Here is a 25508-nt window from a genome sequence, read left to right as displayed (position 1 = left end):
AATAAATGCACTTTAGAAATAGATGTCAAGAAAATGGTATATTGCAAATAGTGCTACACTCAGGCAGGTCTAAACCAGTCAAACTCCAATTTATAAATATAAAAGGTTTTGTGGAGCTTGTGGAGACTGTCCCCTGAGTTAAGTATTAGGGTATATACTTTGATAGCATTTCTTAGACAACACAGAGTCTTAAAAAAGCCATGCAGAGATTAATTCTCTTGAAGGTTGAGGAGCTTTGATGGAAGCAAACACATCCTAGAACTGGGGCTACACAAGTCTGGTAGACAGTGGGCTTTATTTTTACACTTCCACTTGGTATGGGAGTCTTAGTGTCAGAGGTAGAGCTAAGATCTCAAGGATTAAAATCATTGGGAGCAAAACACACCCACTACACTTTCTGTTTGGAAAATTACCATTAAATTGTTATGTTTACTGTACTGTATGTGTTGCATTGATTATATATGGAAAGCCGATTGGATTTCAGTGGATTTTTTATGTATTCTTCATTTTGTTGTCTCAGTGAGGCCAAAGTAAAATTACCACTGTAAGCGGACAATAAAGTCAATTCTGAAAGTACAATTCTTTAGAAGAAATTAACACATCCATTTAACAAATATAATCGATGCATTCTGTATAAGTATATACTGTACATACATTTATAATCAATTACAGTATAAACCCAAAGCTAAAATGTGGCCCCAAGCCAGCATAAGACTGATGTAAGAAACCATTTGGCTATGTGTTTGAATGTTTTTTTATTTAGACTTACAAACGCAAATGTAATCTGTATTCATAAAACAAATTGCAAGTCCTTGGCCAGTTTAAAACTGAGTTTGTATATTTTATTCCATAAACAAAGTGAATTCGTTTCAAACACTCAAATACATTTTAGGAAGGTATGTACAGTACCTTGTCAGTAGGATTGTACAAATTAAAAGACACTATTCTCAATAGACACACTAGAAACCCTAGACAAAAGAGAAACCCTACAAATGTCAATCTAGTTTCAGTTTCATTCTGAAAGTCAGCATCTTATCAGTTGATTCTCTTAATAAGAAAGAATACGTCAAAATATTTCACCATCAAAAAGTAAAGGCAATCAAAATATATGGACAGGTTGACACAGGTTTGAGGAGGGAGCATAAAGGTTCTCAATATTGCTTACAGTAAATAAAATAAAGCGAGCTCAAAACAATGTACAGTATACCAGTAGTATAATAATGCATTTTTTCTCCATAGCCCTATGAAAATCCATCAGCCATTTCTCAATAGGAAAATTGAGTATTGAAATAATGGAGACATTGAACAATTTTTCGGCTTTGGTGCAGTATCTTATGGGTTTAGATTGTACCAGGATCTCTTTACTCTTTTAGGTGAGTCTCGGCGTCTTTCTGTCTGGGAAAAAAAGCAAAATTGTCAACATTGTACAACACCAGGGCTAGACTGGAAGAGTTTTATTTACCACAGCGCATGCTTATAGATACATTAATGTAAAACAGCACACTCAGTGGTGTTACAAACAGTGGTGTGAGGTGAGGTTGTTTTCCTCTTTCCACTGCATATTCATAACGGAATTCTCCTTTTTTTCTTTACGTGAATGACAAGGAATCTCATGTGGATGCCATTGGAGAAACCCTCAAAAATGAATGAGATCTCTACAGGCCAGGAATAGCGTGGAAACCCTACATGCTGGGAAGCAGAAGGGCAGAAACAAAAACAGTTTCAAATGTCATTGTTTCAAATGTCGGGTCAGATACTGTAAATCCTTTGTCTGCAAGTGTACAGTATATGTAATTAAAGAGGATTAGCTTCAGGTACAGATGCAGCCATTCAAAATGCACGGTACAAACCCGTACCACACGCAACTACCCACAAGCCACCGCAGTCCAACACGTTAAGTGATTGGCTGGCCAAAATGACCAACAGGGGCACTCAAGTTGCATTGGTCAGTATTGAAAAGATTTAATCATTTAATCTCTTTCCTGTGCACGTTTTAATCTGATTAGTATTGAATATTTATATGGAATTTTTACCACTAAAGGGAAATTTTAGTAGCTGAGCATAAAAAGAAGAGGAGTATAACGCATCTGAAGGTAATTAATTTAGGAACATAAACATATTACTGTATGTTAACTGTACTGTACTGTACCTCTGGTTCAGTAGGAAAGCACAGAATCTAGCAGCACAACACTAGAACACTAGGAATTTCTTGGTGGGACGCTGCCCTCATCATCGGGACCTTAAAAAATAAAAAAAAATAAAGTATATTTCTAAAATTCAATGTAAGGTCATAAATGCTACATACATTATCAGACAATACTGTGTTTTTGCAATAATACATCATAATTGTAGCTTTCCATTTAACTTTATAATGATACTGTTTATCTAGCTGCCATTTGATATTTTGCGTAAATTAAAAGGAAGTTCTTTGGTGAAGTGTGGGAGGGATAGCAACATTCCTGACGTTCACTATCTCACACAAATCTCTCTTTTTCTGCATTTTTATTTCATGCATCCATCTCCACCTTGCAGCTCCCCTTTGCTTAACTCTCTGAATGGGGGTGGAGCCTCCTTTTTCTCCTCCTTAACCAAGCAGGTTTGACCAAAACCTATTATAAATTCAGCCATTTTCTAACTGCTTAAACCTGGTGAGGGTCATGGTGGTAATGGGCTGAGCTGGGCAGAACAGACTTCCCTTTCCCCAGTAACAGTCTCCAGCTCCAACTGGGGGATTCCCAGGCGCTGGGAGTCCCCCAGTTGGGATGGAATGGAATGCAATGGAATGGGAATGGAATCATCCCATTTTCTAACTGCTTAATCCTGGTGAGGGTCATGGTGGTAATGGGTGAGCTGGGCAGAAGAGTCCCAGTAACAGTCTCCAGCTCCAACTGGGGGATTCCCAGATGCTTCCAGGCTAACCGAGAGATATAATCCCTCCAGCGTGTCCTGGGTCAGCCCCAGGGTCTCTTCTCAGTGGGTCTCACCAGATGCCCGAACATCCTCAGCTGGCTCCTCTCGAACCAGAGGGGCAGCGACTCTACTCCAAGGTCCTCCCGGATTGCCGAGCTCCTCATCCTGTCATATAGAGTAAGCCGAGCAGCCCAACGGAGAAACCTCATTTCCTCCGCTTGTAACCCGCAATCTCGTTCTTACTGTCACTACCCGAAGCTTATGACCATAGGCGAGGACGGGGACATAGATGGACCACAAAGCTAAGAGTTTCATCCAAAAACTCAACTCCTGCTTCTTCACCACCAGTACCAGAATGGTCCAGAGTCACATTACTGCAGGCGCTGTACCAACCCACTGGTCAATCTCAGGATCCCCTCTACCCTCACTAGAGACCTCGAGGTATTTAAACTCCTCCACTTGGGGCAGCTGTTCTCCCTCACCTGGAGAGAGCCAGACAGTCTTTCCCAGGAGAGAACCATGATCTCAGATTTAGAGGTGTTGAATCTCATCCCGACCTCGTCGCACTCAGTTGCAAACCTTTCCAGTGGGCACTTATTATGCACAAATACGCAACATAAATTCTTAAAGTATTTGATTTTTGGATGTCGTGATTCCTTGGAACATATTGTTGGTTCCGAATGAATTCTTTGACCATATGCTGCAACTGGCGTGCACATCACTGGACTGTGCCATTCTATTCGATTGGCTCCCTTCATAATGTGCAGGTGATTTTCTTCATTTGCTCTGTAGATAAGATGCCGTCTTCAATACTCCACAACAAATCAAGAGATGTAAAAGATCCCAACCATCCAACTTCTACCCCCTGCGCTCTGACAAATGGTAAAACGCCATTAAAGCACAGACCACCAGGCCTAAGAACAGCTTCTACCCTACTGCAGCGTGCATTCTTAACAGCTAACTGCAATGCCTCAGACTCAATGCACCTTTGCACTATGCACATTCTGCATGGACTGCCATGTTTTTTTCACTACAACATATTTTTTGTTCTCCAATGGTTGTATTATTTATTATGTTTTTAATGTACTGTCTACTGTGTATGTCCTGAGAGATCAGTGCGAATAAGAATTCCAATGTACATGTGCATATGGCAATAAACTTCTCTACTATTCCATTCAGTATTCAGTAAACTTATTTAAAAGCTTGTCTTTGCAGAATGAGGGCTACTGTACTTGAAAGTATTTTTTAGTTTAACTTACCGGGAGTACCATGAGTACTTTCTGTACTGTGGATTGGTCTGTCTAGTGGATCTACTTGATCACTTGAATCTAATAAAGGAGAAACAACTCAGTAATCCATCAGCTTTTAAAACTTTTTAAAGTAAAACTGTTTGCTTGGTGGGATCTGTCAACACATTTTTCTAAAATCCCAGTTACGAAGACTAATGAAAGCAAAATTTGAGTTACTGTTCATAGTCTTTCTTAATTTGTTTTTCAGTATCTGGATTCAGGTACAATATCTTTCCCATGTAGAGTAAGGAGCAGATTGAAGTGAGAGTGAAATATTCATGTAGTACATCACCCATTTATCTTTTGTCTCTCAGAAGTGCCCTGTTTTTATCTGAGAATAATTTGACTTCATCCTCTCCTGTTGTTTTTCAATGGTAAGATTGAAAACTCTTCCCATCTCTCTGTTGAGCTTTTAAATCTTTTGTTTTCTTTGCCTTGGCTTGCGTGTGATTAGATTTCTTTCTTTTCTCTCCTAGATCCGGTTTTTAAATTCATTTTAGTAGCTTTACAATGATGCTACAGACCCCCCCAACCAGTTGTGAAGAATTAAAAGGTCTTTTAAAAGGCAGGTTTCATCTTACCTTGGGAATTAATGTCACTGGTTTATTTCACAGTCTCTTACAAAATTAATGACGTACTTTTGACGTACAAATCTGTTACACACGGTGTCGCATATACAGTGGAAAAACACTAGTGTCCATAACATTTCTCAATGTTGAACTATTATAATGCTATAATTAACAACACCTTCTCAGTTAACCATTTTTGTGTGACCTTCTAATCTGATAGTATTAGATAAAGTGTGTACTTTGTATGATTCTCTTTAGTCTTGTCCATTTCCTAAGTATTTATTATACATTTTTAGACAACTTTTCTGGCTTGGAAATCAACCAGGTTTTCAGTATTCATATAACTAAATAATCATATAGATTATGTAGATAATTCGTTTGTTGTACAGTATCTACAGTATAATTACCACCCTGTATATACCCAGTCTTTGGAGAGGTAAGGCATTTGGTTGGTTTTGTAATGGTTTTTATTGCTTTGTCATTTTGCTACATTTTATAATGTAATACTTAAGAAATAAATTACATATATGTCATATATTTGTTGCAGTCTGAGGAAGGGCCTTCCAAAAGAGCATTTCAAAATGCACTGTGATTTCTCGTGTCCCCACACAAATTTGAACAACTGTTTTATTTTTATTTTAACCTAAAAACATCTTATCCTAACATGCCACTTGAAATACTGTATCTGTAAAAAATAGGAATCAATTCAACTAACCAGTAGAGTCTGTCTCCTTGCTGGCAGATTCTGTGTCATCTGAAACAAAAGGTGCATGACCTGAAATGACCTGAAAAGATCTCATAACATCTCATTCTTTCACAAAAACGTGTTTTTTTATATATTTCATGTCACTTGGCCACTTTAAATACCTCATGATTTAGGGATAAGCTTAACAGAATGTTTTTTGGCATGATTGTTTAATGTTAATTTTTTTGTCATACAAATTTGTTTGTTGATCAAGTACCTTTTGATTCAGTCTCAGAGGTGTCTTCATCCTTGTCATCGTCTAAAGACAGCACAGAGAAAAATGCAATATGAACCGTTTATCAATCGCCTTTACACACAAACCAAAAACATTTCCCACATCCCACCTAAAATACCAACCACCTAAAATAAAGTATTTTCTGTGTAGAAATTAATTTCTTAACAATGGGTGCACATGACATCTTTATGAAATAGAAAATAAACTTTCATTTCTATAACATTGTATTTTTAGCAGTGAGTTTATTTTGTGATGAGTGGTCTGACCAGTTTGCACTCATTGCTGTTCCTGGCTGGCCTATGGAGTAGCTGGAAATGAGAAATTTTAGAAACTCAGGAACCTGGATGGAAAAAGGGATATACACTGCAAATAATATACTGTTAATTCAAAGGACTGTGAGGTATTTTTGTATTTCTGTGGGTATTCATGTGGGATGTGTACAGCAATTGATATTAATTCAAAGGACTATGGGAGATTTGGGGATTTTTGTAAGTATTCGTGTCTTTGTAATAGCCGTTACATTTTAATAACTTCCCAGATTCCCAGATCAGTTTGGGAAAACCTGAGTGTGGCAATATCATAATGCTAAGGTTAAACTGTAATGCAACAGGGTAACATCTGTGTTTCTTTTATAAATGACAGCTTCAGAATGTTTTATCTTGTGAGCAACCCTGCCAGTATATTCTACTCTACAATGGATCATATAAATAATTTGCAGTACATTGTAATCTTGGCTTGCTTAAACAGAGGATTACCAATGTTTTTTGGAACTAAATAATTTCCTCATCACTCTCAGACAGGCAAGGTTGATACATTATAGAAAATAAAGAAGAATTGTGGATTTCTACTCTTCAAACCTTAGGGTTTATATCAGGAATCTGAGTAACAGGTTATGTAACAACAGATATTTGCAATAGCTAATATGTATGTTTGAATGAAGTTTGTAATAATTGCCTCGCATACGTTCCCTCCTGGTGCTCCAGTTTCCTCCCAGAATTCAAAGACATACAGTACTGGTAGGCTCATTGGCTTCTGGGAAAATTAGCCCTGGTGTGAGTATTTGTGTCTGTGTGTGTGTTTCTGAGTGTGTGTGTTTCACCCATCCAGGGTGTATTCTGTTTTATGCTCCTTGCATGCTGGAAGAGGCTGACACCCCCCTGACCTTAAACTGGATGAAGTGGGTAGAAAATGGATGGAGTAATTAAAAGTGATTTTGCTCATTCACATACTCTGTGAGTTCATTGTTCTGATAAAAAGCAACTATTCAACTATCACCTTTTTGTCTTTCACCGACATACAAGGGTTTTATACTGTATACGACAGTGTGTAGGAGTTTCTCTTCCCTTTATGATTCGTTCATGAAGTTTATAGGATTAAATTTATCAATATATTTTGAAGATGAAGAATACTTGAATTGGGTCCCCTGTGGTTTTGACTAAGACTAAAACAATTCAATTTCTTTAGCCTGTCAGAGTAGGACATTCCTTTAATCCCAGGCTTGTACTCAGTTGCCACTTTCTAATCTCAGTTTTACTTGTGTATAAAGGTCTTCAAATATTTACAATATTCTAAATTAGACCTTACTAGTGTATTGAACTATTTCATTTAATTACACTTTTTTACCTTTGATTTAAATTCTGCTTTCACTGTTTCAGGTAATATATCCTAGCATTCAGGTTGCCTTTTTTTTGTTTTCTTACATTGTTTAGACTAGATTGATCTGCTTGCTGCTTTAAGCATTTCTTTGTGCTCTCAATTCTGGGTTTCTAAAATACCCTAAAAAATAAATACAATTGTGGCACATTATAGCACTTCTGTATATGCTTTTTCAATTTTCTAATTTTGATTTTGCACCATGGTTTCTCATTAAATAGCTCTAATTTGGTTCGTTATCTTAAATGAACAGACACAGATGGGAATTACATTATATTATATAACTATTCCAGAATCTAGACAATCTGAGGACTGTCCTTGTCCTCAGTGGACTCACTGTCTTTATCGTGGCCGTGGTGATTGTCCTTGTCCTCACTCGACTCGCTGTCTTTATCATGGCTGCTGGAACTGTCCTTGTCTTCACTGGACTCACTGTCTTTATCATGGCTGTGGGAACTGTCCTTCTCCTGACTCGACTTGCTGTCTTTATCATGGCTGCTGGAACTGTCCTTGTCCTCACTGGACTCACTGTCTTTATCGTGGCTGTGGTGACTGTCCTTGTCCTCACTGGACTCACTCTCTTTATCATGGCTGCTGGAACTGTCCTTGTCTTCACTGGACTCACTGTCTTTATCATGGCTGTGGGAACTGTCCTTCTCCTGACTGGACTCGCTGTTTTTATCATGGCTGCTGGAACTGTTCTTCTTCTGGGTCAACTCGCTGTCTTTATCGTGGCTGCTGGAACTGTCCTCCTGACTCGACTCGCTGTGTTTATCGTGGCCGTGGTGATTGTCCTTGTCCTCACTGGACTTGCTGTCTTTATCGTGGCTGCTGGAACTGTCCTTGTCCTCACTGGACTCGCTGTCTTTATCATGGCTGCTAGAACTGTCCTTCTCCTCACTCAACTCGCTGTCTTTATCATGGCTGCTGGAGCTGTCCTTCTCCTCACTGGACTTGCTGTCTTTATCGTGGCTGCTGGAACTGTCCTTCTCCTGACTCGACTCACTATCTTTATCGTGGCTGCTGGAACTGTCCTTCTCCTCACTGGACTTGCTGTCTTTATCGTGGCTGTTGGAACTGTCCTTCTCCTCACTGGACTTGCTGTCTTTATCGTGGCTGCTGGAACTGTCCTTCTCCTGACTCGACTCACTGTCTTTATCGTGGTTGCTGGAACTGTCCTTCTCTTCACTGGACTTGCTGTCTTTATCGTGGCTGCTGGAACTGTCCTTCTCCTGACTCGACTCACTGTCTTTATCGTGACTGCTGGAACTGTCCTTCTCTTCACTGGACTTGCTGTCTTTATCGTGGCTGCTGGAACTGTCCTTCTCCTGACTCGACTCACTGTCTTTATCCTGGCTGCTGGAACTGTCCTTCTCCTGACTCGACTCACTGTCTTTATCGTGGCTGCTGGAACTGTCCTTCTCCTGACTCGACTCACTGTCTTTATCGTGGCTGCTGGAACTGTCCTTCTCCTGACTCGACTCACTGTCTTTATCGTGGCTGCTGGAACTGTCCTTCTCCTCACTGGACTTGCTGTCTTTATCGTGGCTGCTGGAACTGTCCTTCTCCTGACTCGACTCACTGTCTTTATCGTGGCTGTGGTGACTGTCCTTCTCCTCACTGGACTTGCTGTCTTTATCGTGGCTGCTGGAACTGTCCTTCTCCTGACTCGACTCACTGTCTTTATCGTGGCTGCGTTGACTGTCCTTGTCCTCACTGGACTCGTTGTCTTTATCATGGCTGTGGTGACTGTTCTTGTCCTTGTCCTCACTGGGCTCGCTGTCTTTATCGTGGCTGTGGTGACTGTCCTTGTCCTCACTGGACTCGCTGTCTTTATCATGGCTGTGGTGACTGTCCTTGTCCTTGTCCTTGTCCTCACTGGACTCGCTGTCTTTATCGTGGCTGTGGTGACTGTCTTTGTCCTCACTGGACTCACTATCCTTATCTTGGCTGCTTGTACTGTCGCTGTCTGCATTTACAGAAAATAAAAGGTCATGCCAAAAGAGACATTTTCTGAGTTTTTTGGAACCTACTATAAATACTTTTATACCCTACAATAAAACAATAGCTAAAAACATTTGTATACAGTACATCACACATTAAGGTTAAGTTATATGTACTTTAGTATTCTGTATAGTATCTTACCTTCAGAATTTTTAGAGATGTACTTATTTTTATTACTCCTTATTACCACCATCATTACTGTTACTGTTATTATCTTCTTCATCCCCTGTAACATCTGTGGGATCATAAATAGCTAAGCTTAATACCAGCAGAATAAATGGCTGGTTTTGGAGAGCAAATATTAAGTTTTCAAAATACATAGAATTACACACAATATATTGCTTCAACTGTTAATTAATTTGCAAATTACTTAATCACCTTCAAGATGTCAGATTGCATTTTCACAACAGGTGTAACCTCAACGCTGCTGTTTAAACATTTACAGCATTTAAATGTTTTCAGTAGAGAACTAGAAAACATGTTTACTCAAACCTTGGTGTGATGGATTAAGGTTCACTGTAGCTAACACACTTGCACCTGAACTTTCTTCAACTTCTATGAGCAGTGCTGCACAGACACAACGTTACTGGTCAAATGCAGATGAACATTTTGAAGTCGGGGCTCAATACGAATCATAAAACTGATACCTAGAGGATCATTTTAGTTAAAGGGTTACAAATAACATTTTTAAAATCTATTTGACCTCATAAAACATTATTAGAAAGTTAATAACCTGCTCACTGAGGATATTGAAATAAAGAATCTTTCTCCCATAGAAATTTTGAATTGTGTCATGTGACTGCAGCCATTCAGTTAATTTTGTTGTCATCATCCATTTCACCCTGTCGTCATCCATTCACCCTGATGTACTTTTCAGTCTTTATAAGGTATGACTAACAACCTCAATTCATTTCACAATTAATTTAATAAAATTGTATGATAATTAAAAGTTCTCTTCGCTTACCACTGGCGTCTGACTTCAAAGACTTCAGAGCCTCATCTGTAATACAAACCAACAGGATATTAGAGCACTTGTTCCATCAGACACCCCTTTCATGAATAAACTAGACATTTTACCACCTGTCCATTTTCTGATCCACTTATCCAGCACAGGGTCACAGGAGCCAAAGACTAACCCAAAAAGCAGCAGGACAAAGGCAGGATATACACTAGATGGGACACCAGTCTATCACAGGGGATACACAGACACAGACACACACACACTCACTCAGTCACTCCACGGCCAATTTTATAAAGAAGGCAATTTACCTACAATTATGGAATTTGGAATTCGGGGGGGAAACTGGAGCCCCCAGAAGAAAACCATGCTTATCTGGGGAGAACATAAACTCCTAGACATTTTAAGGATTAAAATCTCACCCATACATTTGACCTAGATGGGGGACATTGTTCTTGAACAAAGAGTAAAGTGAATTTACACAAAATGCTACGGATACTGCCTTAAACGATAGATTTCATTGCAACATTTTTGAGTTCATTTAATTTATCTGTTTTTGCAAAAGATGTGTTGTTTTTAGTCAAGGCAGAAAAGTATGTCAGTGAAATACATTTTGTGAGAGGTGTAAGCAGTGGAAAATAAAAGACTCTCTCTTCTCCAGCTTACCAAGCATTAATCTTATCTTTTTTCAAACATAACATTTTTGAAACAGTATACAAACTAGAATAGCAATGCACCTCTATATTCAAGTAATCGAGATTCATTTAGTTATTAAAATGTCACAGTATTGAAATCCTGTCTGATCTTAGATGTCTGGTAATTAGATTTTTTGGCAGCAGTTAGCCTGTGAACAACAGATGACGTAGTTGAAGATGAGAAGTATCTTTAGAAATGAGCTTTTAGGGGCTCTGAAGCACAGTCATAGTGACAGCACAAAAGTCACAACCACCCAAAAGCACACTGCATCAGAGAACGTCCAAACTATGAGGTGTACCCTGAGTAAATGTATTTTGGAGATGTACAGTAGTTGGCACTGCATATGTTCTTAAAAATGGATTAACTTCTGTGCTAAACATCCCAATCATCAATTACAACTGCCACCCAACGTGCCATATAAAGATCATTAGTAGGAGAATAGTTTTAGATGAGAGACAAAAGTGATATAGAGAAGGGATCAGAGCCCCTTGTATTGACTATTGAAGGAACTTAATTATTCACCATGTGAGAGGCTATACTATACTAAGAGTTGTGTGGAATGTAAGAAATGAAATAAGAAAACCCAGGGATCAAGTAAGTTTTCATGAGATCCTGAAAATTGGGTAGGCCATTTCCGTCGAAGAAACAAAGACTTCAATATGTTTAAGGATGAAGGACAATTGAATCACAATGATCAAAAACTAGAATCAAAGAAAAAGCATTACCAATTGAATTTTCTTTGGACTCTGAAGTATCTTTATCTTCAGGCTCTGAGGGAAGAAACACCATTTAACATACTAGGGAACAAGTAATAGGTTTATTCCATGCTGAAAAAAAGAAGAAAGAGAACACAACGTTTCGGCCGTGGAGCCTTCTTCAGCATGGAATAAACCTATTACTTGTTCCTTTGCAGCCTACGCATGCTGACGCAGCTACCCACCTGAACATTTAACATACTAGATGACTGAGATCCACATTAGCTTCTAGCTACAGTATAACAGTAGTCTGCTTTTAGCAAATGAACATACAGTATCCACACAAAATTGTCCCACAAGCTCTGATTTTAGTACAATGGTTTAAGACAGAACATAGGACAAGTAAATGGAGGTCTGAAACATCATTACTTTTTCACTCTAACTGTCTAGCACTTTTTTACTCATGTCACAATTTATGCTCATTCCTATAATATCTAAAATCGGGCTGGAACCCATAGACTACATTGAAGTTTGGCCTTATTATCTTACCCTTAGAGGCAATCTCAGAAGGATTACAAATTATTTCAACTCACAGTGGCTTTGTACAGTAGATTATCAGAATACTGTACCTATATATATGTCAACTTACCTTGGGAATCATTTCCTGCAGAGTCTGATTCATCTGTATCTACAAATACAGAAAAAAAGGAGTTTACTGTGTATTGTACTGTAAATCTTCGAAAATGCTGTACTGTGTTAAATCTAAATTTAAACCAGAGTAGAATTTTATTTTAAATCCGGAAAAACTAACTCTTTGACTGCTCTTTGTGATGGATTCGTCATTTTCTGTCACATTTAAAACAACATAATTAAGAAGATAACAGTTCATATCATTCTGATCATACAATGATACACTAACCTTGCCTTCATGAATACTGTATTTGGTTACTCTCAGGTTACATAAAGAGCCATTATCAGAGCAATCTTTCACAGAATGTAAAATAATATAGAATAATATTGTTCTGATGAATGGCTTGACATTAAGCTCAATAGCCACCCAGTTCTTGAGTTTCACAGTGAGAAGATTCCCAGTCACCACACCTTGTCATAAAGTCTCTTCTATCCATTCACTGAGGAATGTATATGAATATAGCATGTTACAACTCTCTGGCAGAAGGGTCAGAAGTACTGTACCAGAAGTACTGTACATTACTACAAGATGACCAGCTTTTTTTTTCGATAGTCCAGCTACTCACATCCACTGCTATCACATGAAAAAGCTAAAGAGAGTCTTGGGGAGACGTTGGGTATTTTAATGATCTCGCTCTAGGGGTGATTTTGTTTGCTCTGTTCAGAGTGGCTCCAGTATCAGAATTCTCAGCTAGCTACCATTCCTCAAGCAGTGACTCAAATTATTGACGCCATTGTACAAGGTCAAACCCCCATGGAGTCAGGAATCTCACTGCCAGCAGCCAAAGTTATTTTATCCTTACTTGTCTGTGTGGTAGAGAAACAGTTTTTGTAGCTAATGAACTTTTTGTATTAAGGTTGTTTTCTTGCCAGGATAGACTCTGGTGCCCTTCGCTACTTTGTACTGGATAAAACAGTTAAGAAATGGATAGATTGATAGATTTTCTGGTAAATTTCCAAGCATTAAGTGCTCATATATCTGTTTGTGCTTTTAATCTGTATATACAATATAGTATAAAGCCTTAAGATCTTACCTTTCTTGTCTTCATCTGATTTCTCTTTATCTTCCTTTGTTTCATCTGCAGAATATATTATTTCATGTTATGAACATCTCAATAAAACGTTAAATAATATGGGAGGTACTTTTCAACTAAAGAAAAGGGAAGCAGATAACTGAGTATTCGGATAGTCAGAAGAAATCAAATAAGAGAGATGAGAATTTCTCATCTCAAGTTAAACATTATTACACAAGTTAAAGGAAGCAAAGCTCTCAAGCCGGGAGCGAGGAAGATTCAAAGGCAAAAAGCCCAGAGATACTAAACATTTTAACCCAAGGAGCTACTTCAGTTTAAGAAAATAGAGAATTGAGCACACCTATGAGGTAAAAAGTCAAAATTAAGCATAGATTAATTTGAACAGTATGCAATTCATTACTCGGAGAGGTATAGTCAAAGCAAAGTTTTTGAAGTTGATGTTTTTGAGCCTTAATATACCATATGTCATTTTGCCTTGATTTTAAATTAACATCTCTTATTTAGAACTTCATGTTGTAAAATTCATTTTTCCCATTTGGTGTTATGGTGCTTTATACCTTTCAACAGTGGTTACGTTTTTTCTTATTCACACACTTAGAAAACCAAAGTTTAAAGTCACCATAAACTATGGGTTTATGAAATATTATGGACAACAGCTACTTACAAACTGTGTTGTAGGACAATGTAGCAGCTACAAAAAATGGCTAAGCACTGAGCAACCTCAAAGTCATTCTTTTAGAAATGTCACAGCCTTAAAATGTTTTTGGAAAACGCTAAAAGATTGTTATTGGTATTGCCTGTACACGTCGTTGATAAACAGAAAAACACCAGAAAATGTTAGTATCATGAAAGAACTAATTGTAAATACCAAGTAACCAGTTTTTGCAAATACCCAATGTTCAATGGCGTACACCTAAGAAAACAGATTTTTTTTTACAATTTACAAAGATTACTTTACAAGGTTTTAGAAAGCGATATTAGATTAGATTATTATTAGATTGTCTACTTTTGTTTTTATCTCTTTTATGTTCAAGGCCCTGAATCCTCCCATTTCTCTTCTGACCTGATGTTTCAGCAGACTCTTTGCTCTCAGCAGACACATTAAGTGCTCTGGTGGTTTCTGTCAGAAAAAACGATTGTTTGGCGTGAACCAAATTAACATCCATTTACATCCATTGACTTGTATGTCTTACAAGTTGAATCCCTTTCATCGGTGTCTAGATCAAAAATGAGTGTTACTTTTGTCCCATTTTGTAATTGGTCTGTGAGTGCTATTTCTGTATAATGCTATAATTGGATAATACATTTGAATTTTTGTTATACAAAATTATTTTCCCAAGCAATGCATGAACCTGGGTGGCATGGTGACACAGTGGTTAGCATTGTTGCCTTGAAGCTCTGGTCCCCCGAGTTCAGTTCCGGACTTGGGGTGCCAGCTGTGTGGAATTCGTATGATTTCCCTGTGTTTGCATGGGTTTACATCAGGTGCTCCAGTTTCCTCCACAGTCCAATCATGTACTGGTAGATTAATTGGCTTCTGGGATAAGCTCTGGCTCCCCAGTGACCTTGAATTGGATGAAGAGGACGCATAAACTTGGCAGCAACTAAATATCTTAAAATGTCCACCTCTAAGACATTAAATGTTTAACACAAAACTTCTGAGATTAAATAAAAGGGTGATTTTTGCTATTCCAAGTTATTATAAATTAAATGATAGGACTAAATACCTTTCTTTTGGGCCAATCTGACCAAGCACGCCATAGGGCTTGGGGAATTAGCAAATCAAATCCATCCAAATCGTTTGGGAATTCAAATCCAATGAAGTTATGCTTGAGCTTTAAAACATGCTAGTAAGGGCTCATGTAGAATACAGTGTTCAGTTTTAGGTACTATGCCTCATAAAAAATAATATTGCCATAGAAAAAGTTAAAAGAACCGCAACGTTTCCTGGTCATGCACAGACATGTTGTGGGAGCTAAATCTCTTCAGTCGAACAGAACAGACTAAGAGGATATTTGATCCAGGTATACAAGGTGTAAAGATACAGAAGGTTCAACACAGGGAATGTTTCACACGCAGTAGTGAAAACAGGATGCATATTTGAGTCATAATTGGAAACTGAAGGAAGAAGACAGGGAATAGGAAACAGTTCTTCACTCAAAGAGTATCTAGGACCAGTTCCAAAGCCAAGTAACTGAAGCCCAAACTCTGGGACCTTTAAGAAACACCTGAACAAATATTTAAATTCATTTCGCTACTAATCTTCTGAATGAGGATGTTGGTCTGAATTACTGATCTCATTTTGCATCTTCTATGTTCTTGAATAGCAATGTAATGGCATAAGACCTTAGTAATGTAAAAGCTTAGGGTTTAATGCTACACTGATTTTCTAAAAAGGTTAGCTAAGTTGCAAAATACATACTGCATCAGTTACTGTTTTTCAGTTTTTCAGGGTGTATCTGTGTCTGAAGGTGTTCAATATATCATATATAGTTTATATATAGTATATACAGTATAAGCTATATATTGAACACTACAGGTCTTCAATATACAGTATGTTTTACTTGTAACTTGAACTACATCTTACATGCAACCTCTTGTTTTCCAACATACAGTAAATTGAACATGTAGGCAATATTTTACCAATAAAATAATTACTCTACCTTTAGAGCTGTCATCACTGGATGTTGAAGAGCCATTTGAGTCATCCTCTGAAAGAAAAATAATCTGGAATGAGTTCCCTGCACTAACATCATCAAGATCACTTACAGACAGTGACAAAAATGGGCAATCACATCCAATTAAGTACTGGAGAACATAAACTCTTCATTAAGAGTAGGGATGCTAAAAATATTTTTTTTATTATATTTGTTTATTATATTTATTAAATGAACCGTTTTAGAAATCTGCAAAACATACTGAGGCAAAGTGTTGTGAAGGGTGATATACAAAATAAAATGGTGAATTGATTGATATTATCAGATCGTTCAAAAGTGAAACAAAGTTTCTTGATTTAGAAGATCTCAGAAAAAAAAACTGCAAACTGTTTGCATCCATTCAAAATTCCAATTAGTTCAAACTGTAAGCAAACTGAATGGCATTTTATTTACAACTTTTCTTCCCTTCTTTTTGGCGTTTTTTAATAATTTTTCTAATGGAATTCATGGTTGTAGAGCTTGAGGAGTCTATACATTCTGAAGATCTGAAATTCTGAAAGTCTGAAAATTCCAAATGAAATGCTTAGAATCCAACAAAAAACATTTTTTTATTATTCAGTAAATTAATTCAATGCTTAGAGAATCTTCAACAAATAATCATCAGCATCTTTAAAAATTAAATATTTAAAAAAACACCTAAAATAAAAATAGATTTATGGCAAAATGTATCCATTCAGTTCTAATCGATAGCTTGCTAGTATGCTTAATTAATTAGTACACATGCTTAATATTGCTATTTTGGTGGGAATGTAATTTCTTGTGAAGCTGTATTTTGGTACATTGTTTTCAATGTTGTGTCAGTATGGTTATTTTCATTTTGTTTCATTTCCAAGCAATACATTCCAAAATTTTGACAAGACTTTTCCTATAACTAGACTACACTGCATACTGTAAGCATTAGTTAGAAAAAAATAACCAAAATTTGCATCTACAACTAATAATAATAAAAATAATAATAACAGCATCACTTTATTAACCCTTTACAATTTTTTGCATTAGGAATTATCTTTTCGCAGACCCCAGCTTGCTCTCCATGAGACACACAGACAGGGAAAGAGGGAGAGCACAGGGTCAGCCATTGTACAGCACCCCTAGAGCAGTTGGGGTTAAGGGCCTTGCTCAGGGGCCCAACGGAGTAGGATTCCTTTGCCAGCTGTGGGATTTGAACCGGCAACCTTCCAGCCACAGGCATGTTTATGACCTCTAACAGCTTTTTATTAAAGCATGAGACGTCTAAAATACTGCCACCCTTCCAAAATATCACGTGCGTGTTGATGTAAATTGGAGGTAAATGAGAAATGAAAACCACTTTTTGGCATGGAAATATTTGAAGCTGTGAAATTATTGAGCCCAGTTTCCATCACACTGTAACTTGGTGAATTTGTGGTGTTACTGGAGGTATCCAAGTTACCCGAAAAACAAAAAACAAAAAACAAATGACTGTCGGTTCAAGGCGAAGTTTAACAATAGCTTCATGTGTTTAATCCTTTGTGTCATTAAAAGAAAACCTTCATACAATGGTTACTACATGGCTCCAGGAGTTACCACCTTCATACTGAAACAAAAGAAAATCTTCTCTTATACTGTACATTCCCAAGCTTAAAGGAATGTCATATTGTGACAGGCAAAAAGAACTGAACCTTTTTAGTCTTGAGCAGAAAGACTACAAGGGGATGCAATTTCAAAATGCAAGTTATTTCTTCAGAATCACCAGTGAAATGCAAACCAGTGGGAACTATATGGAAGTGTATATGATAAACCAAATACAGGAGGCGCTTATGCTAAGGGCGTGTGTGAAATGTGAAACAAACTTCACAGCCTTGCTGATGGAGCTGATACTCTGATTTCATAGAAGGAAAGGTCTGGGTCAATCAGCTACTTACTACCAAACAGGTTGAATTGGCTGAATGTCCTCTAGTCAATGATGTATGAATGTAACCTTCTTGTGTTCTTAAAAGACAGCCATTTAACACAATTTGGCAAGCAGGAAAATTAACTGGAACTGACTCAAAGTTTCATCCATACAGTATATCAAATACCTTGGCTTGTCAGGCCTGGTCTTGAAGAGTCAATGACTGGTAAGCATAATACTGTCGGTCACCTTTAAATCATATACTCTATTTGTTAGTCTTAAAATCGGGAAAATGTTTAAGTATATGAACAATTAAGCTAGCTTTTTTTTCAATTAAGAGGGAACACTGGTCCTTGAGGTCTGAACAACATAAAGAGGTTTGTGGCCTCAAATTACTTAATGGAATACTGACTAATGAATGACTTTTCAGCTTGCAACACCACTGGCTGAATGTTTGATGCATCTCAGATTTAAAAAGAAAGATCCTAAGGATCTTGATCTAATAGATAGGATTAAAGTAATCTGTTGTCATACTCACCTTTTGTTGTTTGTTCACTGGAGGAATCTGATGTTTCTCTGAAACCTAATGAAGAAAAGGTGCTTTACAAATTGTGGGATTTTTTGCTCTTCTCATTTTGATTTCCAAAGACTCAAAGTCAGCCGCTGTATTATATCATATTTAAACATAATCATTGAATAGGAAATAAATTCCATGCTGATCAAATTAACTGTCTGGATGGCTTTATTTTAGAGTCTATAAAATTACATAGTGATTTATTTTTGCAAACTGACAATTAAATCAGAATATTTAAGTAATAATTGTCAATTTAGAAAAGCAGTGTGAAGTGACTGAAACAGCAGTATTCACCACTATTTCTTATATATTACTGACAACCAAATATTTTGTTCGGCATGAAGTTAGTGCTTTGTGCCATGGTATTGTATCACAATATGTTGCCCATAAGAAGACTGATACAGACCTACTGAGACTGAAAAGTCAGTACTGTCTGTTGAGGTATCAGCATCATGGTCACCTGGAATGACAAAGCATCAAACAATTTTTAGTATTTCCCACGGCATCTTATACAGTATCTGTCGTTGTACAGTACTTGGATGATAAAAATACAAACTATGAAACCCCTAGACAAGCACAGAAGCCCATAAGCAACAGAAAAAATAAAATAAAAATAGGCAAATTCTATGCTATACAGTACATAATGTTTGGGGTTGCATGTCAGTAGTATGTATAACAATAACTTCATATATTTCATACACATAGAGTTCCTAAAATTAAACAATTCACAATAATTAGAAACTAGATTTAATCCTGAGCCCTTAAAGTACAGTACTCGGACCTCAGAATTCCACTGAGCACTGTGAACTTTTATTGCAGTGAACATGGGCTCTTAATTTTGATCACGAAAAAAAAACATACTGTTCTGTTGAACATCAGTTCCAAATATGGTCTTTATTGGATTTTGTTTCTTTCACTTTCGTGTAATTCCAGCTAAAATGAACTGTTATTCCAATTCTCCTTTTATGATGATGTTTAATAGCAGTGAATGTTGATTTCACTATATTTCAATATAGGGTAGCTGCTTTATTTTGTGTGATGGTGTACAATAAATTGTATGCTGTCGATTTTGTTACTCCAAATTAAACTGTACAATTTTGTTTTAATAAAGAATCATGTAAATGTTCAAAGTAATATAAGTAAATGAAGAAAACATAGTTTATATTTCATATTTTTTGTTTTCAGCAAATCGTGTTTTAAGAAGTCATTTGATGGATGTGTAAATCTTTTAAAATAAAGAAGCATCTTAAATTAATTTTTTTAATTAAATTTGTGAGGCGATGGTGAAAAGCCTGCTCAAGTATTTATCCTCAGGCATAACAGTTTTTTAGTTGCAGGCAAGACACAATGTGGCATAGTCATAAATCAGCAATTTATTCATCTGAAGCCCCAAAGGTCTAATTTGTGGGCATTTTACAATTGCAAAGATGCATTAAGTGTATTCCTACACAGACTCAGCCAATAATTAAAATGCAAGGGCATTAGAATAGAATTCTGTGTGAGCAATGAAATTCTAGACATGCTGAACCTGGAGAAAAGGCACCCACTGTTACTGTATGTGCACCTCAGCCAGCCTCTACAGCTGTAATTTCTTTGTATGGGGAAGGTGCAAACAAGTTATTAGAATCCGTGAATGCTTATTAATACTGAAATGCTTTTATGAACGTTTTGCGTATACCTCAACAGGTCAATTATGAATTACTTCACAAAAGTTTGCTTTATTCTACTATTGTGAATTACTTCAGGGCAAACATTAGGACATCGAGGATAAAAATAGAAATACTACCCAAAAAGTACAGATAAGGTTATTCAAAAGTCCACATAATGTCTTTTGAGTTATAGAAACAGACTTTAATGTAGTGTACATCATACCATCTCAAATAATTGTATAACTAGGGTATTTCATTATTTTCATATATTTCATATTCATATTAGATGTTGATTTTGTTTAATGTCTAATTTAATGCAGCCTTAGCTTTGTACAGGCCATCCAGATCTTGTGGTGTTTAGAATTCTAGTTTCCAAAGTTAAATTAACTTTTATTCAAAACATTTTAAGTTAAAAAAAAATCTTGGACATAGACACTTTTTTCACTTCGATTCTTTTGTAAATATCTAGGGAATCAATATAAACTAGATGATTATCAAAACCAGCCAAACCAACCAAATAATAAATATACAGTCGATATTAATGTCTCTTTAATACTAAAACTATGGGACTATAATACCAATACCTGTTGTTAATTATCCTGTTAGAATATCCACCACTGAGGGCGTGGGTCAGCACTTTTGAAATACACTGTATGCCAAATAGCAGTGCTGACCAAATCCAGTTCTTAGTCTGCTGGTTTTTATCTGTAAATCAGTGGAGATCTAAGGAAGAAAATGCTAAATATGACCAGCTAAGCAAATTATTTCTTTGGTTATATCACTGACAATTGGAAACCCATATAATTAATGAAGGCTTGTTCTAGTATCATACTGTCAGAGATCACACCATATTTTACACAACAGGCAATGGAGAACTTGCCAAATTTATTGTGCTGAAATATAACATGGTTTCAGATAGTGGTATTTAGAAGATGTACAAATCTGACAGACACATGCATACCCACCATTTAGATATTTCAGCAACACCATGGACCTATCTGAAACAAAATAACAGGAACTTTACCACAAAAACCACAATTATCCAGCTTTTTAATTGTGAAGACAAAGATACTTTTCCAGGAAAAATCATATTGTTAAAATGCATTCAAAGGGGCTACAGGAATGAATAGTGGTTATTTTATTTAATATATCATTAACTTAAGGTTTATCTTGATGTTATAGTTTATTATACCTAATGTATTGTCGAAACAATATTAGCATATCAGTCTTTACACATGGATTAAATCTTGCCATAATGATTCTTTCCGTTTGTGAACAAACAATAAGATTAGTTTAGAATTATTGAATGTTTTATGCTAAAAATAATAAAAGAAGAGTGGTGGAGAAGATGGAATCACCCTGTAACCGTGTCACTCTCAGGGGTGATACCACAGGGGATGTCTAAACGCTGCCAGTTTGGAAATGAAACTGCCCTGAAGGCCCAATTGCCATGGAAACCCCCACAAAAGGACACTCTAGCAAGGCTTGAGTTCATTCACAAAAAAAAGAAAGTGCACCTGAGAGGCACAATTTAGATTTTAACGTCAAGAGGGAAGTGGTATAGAAGTTAATTCACATACAAGGTGCACATTAACTAAGCACATAGAAAGACCAAACTTTTTTGGGGGTGTAATGGTAAAATAAATTATTTGAAAAGTGATAATGTACAGTATGAAAACAATATGCTAAGCATGATATTAAGAAGATGAAAGGGTAAATTGTTCATCCTGTTACAGAAATTGCTCTGCCGCAGTAAGCAGATTGAAGATAATCCTCCAACACCGGAATCTGAGGGATATTTGAAAATTAAAAAAAAAAACAAAGTAAAACTTAAAATTTCCATTTCAAATGAGGGTAAAGTCTGAGAATCTGACATTGGTCATCCATTGCTGAATATTTAACCCAGAAATACAGCATTTGATTTCTAAATTATTGTAACGTATTTGAAAAATAAAATGACTGACAAACAGAGTCAAAGCTAAGGACATCAATGGTGTTGGCATGAAAACACAGAAAGGGAGGAATTTAAAACTGATAATACTTGAGCAAGGGACTGCTCAGGTGAATAAAGGATATCTTACCATCCGTAGGTGCAGAAAAAACAACAGCCACAAGTGCCAGAGCCAAAACGACAAGCAGAGTGCTAAAAAATATTAAAGAGGTGGGTGAGACTTAAATGACTTTCAGGAGAAAAACCCTGAGAAATTAAATTAGCTCCATAAAATGTCAAGGCGGACTTCATTGCCACTTTTCGCTCAAACTGTAAGCTGCTCTTTCAGCTGCAAAGATCTGATTTCCATCAACAAATAATTCTCAAAATATAAGTGTCGCTTGGGAAACCTTTTCAAAACAACCTTAACTACCACCAGTGGTAATTATTTAAAATTTGCTTTGTTATATGAATGGACAGAAGGCTACTGAAGAGGGTAAATTATAGGTAAGGTGAATTACAGTAAGCATTGTCTAGAAGCATCTCCAAATTCATTATGTCACTCTGGGCCATTTAGATATTATGATTTGTATTTCATGTACAATAGGAAGCTTTTACAATAAGGGAGATTCAGAATACAAACACAACCTCTCTAACAAAACATCTCTAACCTCTTATACATTTAGAATAATGCACAACAGAAAAAACAAATGAATTTACATTAATGCACATTGCAAGTTAAAATGCAATCTTGAGCTAGATGGACTGATGTGAAATAGCATCTATTTTATTTTTAAATCAAAGAGCTATCATTTCCTAACATATTGCATCTCTGTGTTCATCTGGTTTGCATGATTCTGAAGAACATCTTAAAAGTATCATTGTGTTGCAATAAAATGTACATTCCAGAGAGGAGCTGGGAATTCAGTGAAACAAGTGCTTTGGAGCTCATGAACAGAGAACAGTTAAAGTTAGTCCTGTTTTCCTTTTCAAAATCAGAATATTGTTTCATGTTATAATTCTGGCTAACATGACCTATTGGCCAAAATAATATAATTACAATATTGTCTGTGCAACATGAGTTATAATATTACTAGAATTCAATGTAATACTAGGAAATAAGCTATTGTATTTATCAAGAGTAATTGAATCTACTGTACAATTCCCCAAAATAATGTTTTTTGGAAGCCTGCTTTCAGACTTAAATTAGATACAACAATGCTAATTGCAGAAGAATCAGCATCCAGTAAAAATCCCAAAGAAGTCAATGAGCCAAGAAAGTAAAAAAAAAAACATTCCAGAAAATGCATTTGCAAATCAGGTAACTGACAACTCAGCCACTATCTTTCCCTCCGTAAAGAGACACAACGTCAAAACCACATATAGACCTTAAAGAGTTTTGATCAGACTGAATATTTTCACAACCTGTCTTTGCTTTGAAACTCACCTTTGGTCTAACTTTTTATTTTGCATTCTAAACTTAACATCATATGTCAGAACATCAAACACATTCTGAATAATCTTCTTTCTTGTTAAGATGCAAGAGTTATTTCTCATTCAGTACACTCTTCTCTCTTCTATAATTCCTGATGGTGTGATATTAATATATGCATATAATTAATGTTTTTGTGAAACCTATTGATACATGTTGCTCTTCTGTAGATTGGGGTAAGAAGGAAAATTAACTAAAATGAAATTCAAAACAAGTTTATGTCAAATCATGGATGTTTATCTTATAATACAGCAAGTCTTTTGACACTTAATCCGATAAAGCAAGGTATTTCAATCCCAATGTTATGTTCAAATTTTTCACATATTCTCCTACAGTTAGAACAGGCTATTAGCATCAATTTTAAGTCAGCACTTTGTATCAGGAGACTGATTGCCAGAGACTGTCTCAGCTAGTACTCTTCGAAAGTTACAAAAACCATTCTAGAATGAACCTCTTTTCACTTACCAGGATTGCATTGTGTCAGGAATATTAGTAACCAAGCCTGGGCAGTACACAGGAGCTTTTTTGTCTTCTTTGACTCTTAATCTTTTCTGGATAGCAACCAATGGGTTTTATAGCTTTTCTGCTTCCTCAGCGGAAAAGGGGCCGGGCATATATGACGACATGCAAGCGTAACAAAAACCTTCTAAGGTTACATTAATTAAAACAGGGTTGAGGCTGTGATCTTTTACCTTTCAAGTTGTGTGAGAAGTGTTTTTAGTGCTTGAAATGGCACTTGTAAGTTAAGACCTAGTTGACCCAAGACAATATACTGCATCAGAAAACGTATGTAATCCATGATGTCACTTTTCAGTATCCTTTACAAGTGCATTGTCTTCCTCTTGCATGGTTAACACACTGAAAAATACAACCTGCCTGGAATTTTACTGATATTCCACAGGTGATGGTCATGGTTTAAATATTACGTTGTCGGGGCACGGTGCTTGAGAAAATTCAGGTAAACAAGTGAATAAATATTGCGAGCCTGTGTTTAGTTCAGGTCCCACCTAGTTTTGTTTTTTACTGTAATTGTATTTACAGAGCTGCGTTTTGTATCACAATAGTCATTGATTTGAAAACTATGCTGACTCACGGGCAAACCAGAAAAACTGGCAGCTGGTTTTACCCATAATGCATTGTGTACGATCCTTTTGAATAATAGAAATAATTTAGTTTTCCACTTCTTCTGTGTGAGCAAAAGCAAAGGCAGCATTGTTTTCCTTTTGCGGTACAGAAGGTGATTGGTTTACTGCAACTGCAGTAAATGTTCCTGAAAACAGTTCAATGTGGAACATATTTACTCCAGTTGTGGCACTGAAGTTCAGATCTGAAATATCTGTAAAATCGCTTGGGTGACTGAAGAGTGACACGATGTATTCAAATTTCTCACTGCTTCTGTGGCCATTTTTTTTGCCTCGTGACTTTAATAACTGTGAAAATGATCAACTTTCAGAAAAGTGATATCAGGCAGAAAGTAAAGCAGAAATCAAGCTGTATCAGCAGCTGCAGCAGGTACAGTACATAACATGAAATGGACAGAAATAGAAGGCCAACAAAAACTGTGATATGGGCGTAGAGATTTGCAACTGAGATAAAGTGTTTTGTTTTTTTACCACATGAAGGTGAAGGTGTGTGTTTGTGAAGGTGTTATGTTTCCTCCTTTGTGACCTTGCTTGTATCAGTTCACGTCTGTCCCAATTTGAGGCAAGACTCAAATACACGCGTTTCTGTCTTCCCATCTTGATTAATGTACTGCGGTGCTTACTGATGTATCCAAATGTGTCCTTAATGTCCCACGCCTTTGGCACTCACCCTG

The 25508-nt window shown here is 36.6% G+C and overlaps 1 protein-coding gene across 3 annotated transcripts; it reads right to left on the bottom strand.

Moving 5' to 3' along the window:
• Positions 1-820: 820 nt before the first annotated feature.
• stm (starmaker) lies at positions 821-24248 on the bottom strand. 3 transcript variants are annotated; one of them, XM_069195094.1, is made up of 16 exons: positions 24158-24248; positions 22352-22413; positions 21236-21268; positions 19028-19081; positions 18586-18630; positions 16142-16189; positions 13479-13523; positions 12404-12442; positions 11785-11829; positions 10370-10405; positions 7739-9370; positions 5731-5772; positions 5484-5522; positions 4170-4238; positions 2150-2239; positions 821-1395 (listed from the first exon to the last, which is right to left on the bottom strand). In XM_069195094.1, the coding sequence occupies exons 1-15, from the start codon at positions 24166-24168 to the stop codon at positions 2199-2201; spliced, it is 2241 nt and encodes a 746-aa protein (XP_069051195.1). In that variant the 5' UTR covers positions 24169-24248; the 3' UTR covers positions 821-1395; positions 2150-2198. The 3 variants fall into 3 exon arrangements, with proteins under 3 accessions (XP_069051195.1, XP_069051196.1, XP_069051197.1); XM_069195095.1 differs by having other exon boundaries at positions 821-1391; XM_069195096.1 differs by lacking the exon at positions 4170-4238.
• Between the last annotated feature and the right edge of the window lie 1260 nt (positions 24249-25508).

The sequence above is a fragment of the Lepisosteus oculatus genome, chromosome 10 (genome assembly GCF_040954835.1).
Source record: "Lepisosteus oculatus isolate fLepOcu1 chromosome 10, fLepOcu1.hap2, whole genome shotgun sequence".
In the NCBI taxonomy this organism is placed as follows: Eukaryota; Metazoa; Chordata; class Actinopteri; order Semionotiformes; family Lepisosteidae; genus Lepisosteus; species Lepisosteus oculatus.
Note: the sequence above shows the minus strand (reverse complement) of the source record. Positions and strands in the feature narration are given on the sequence as shown.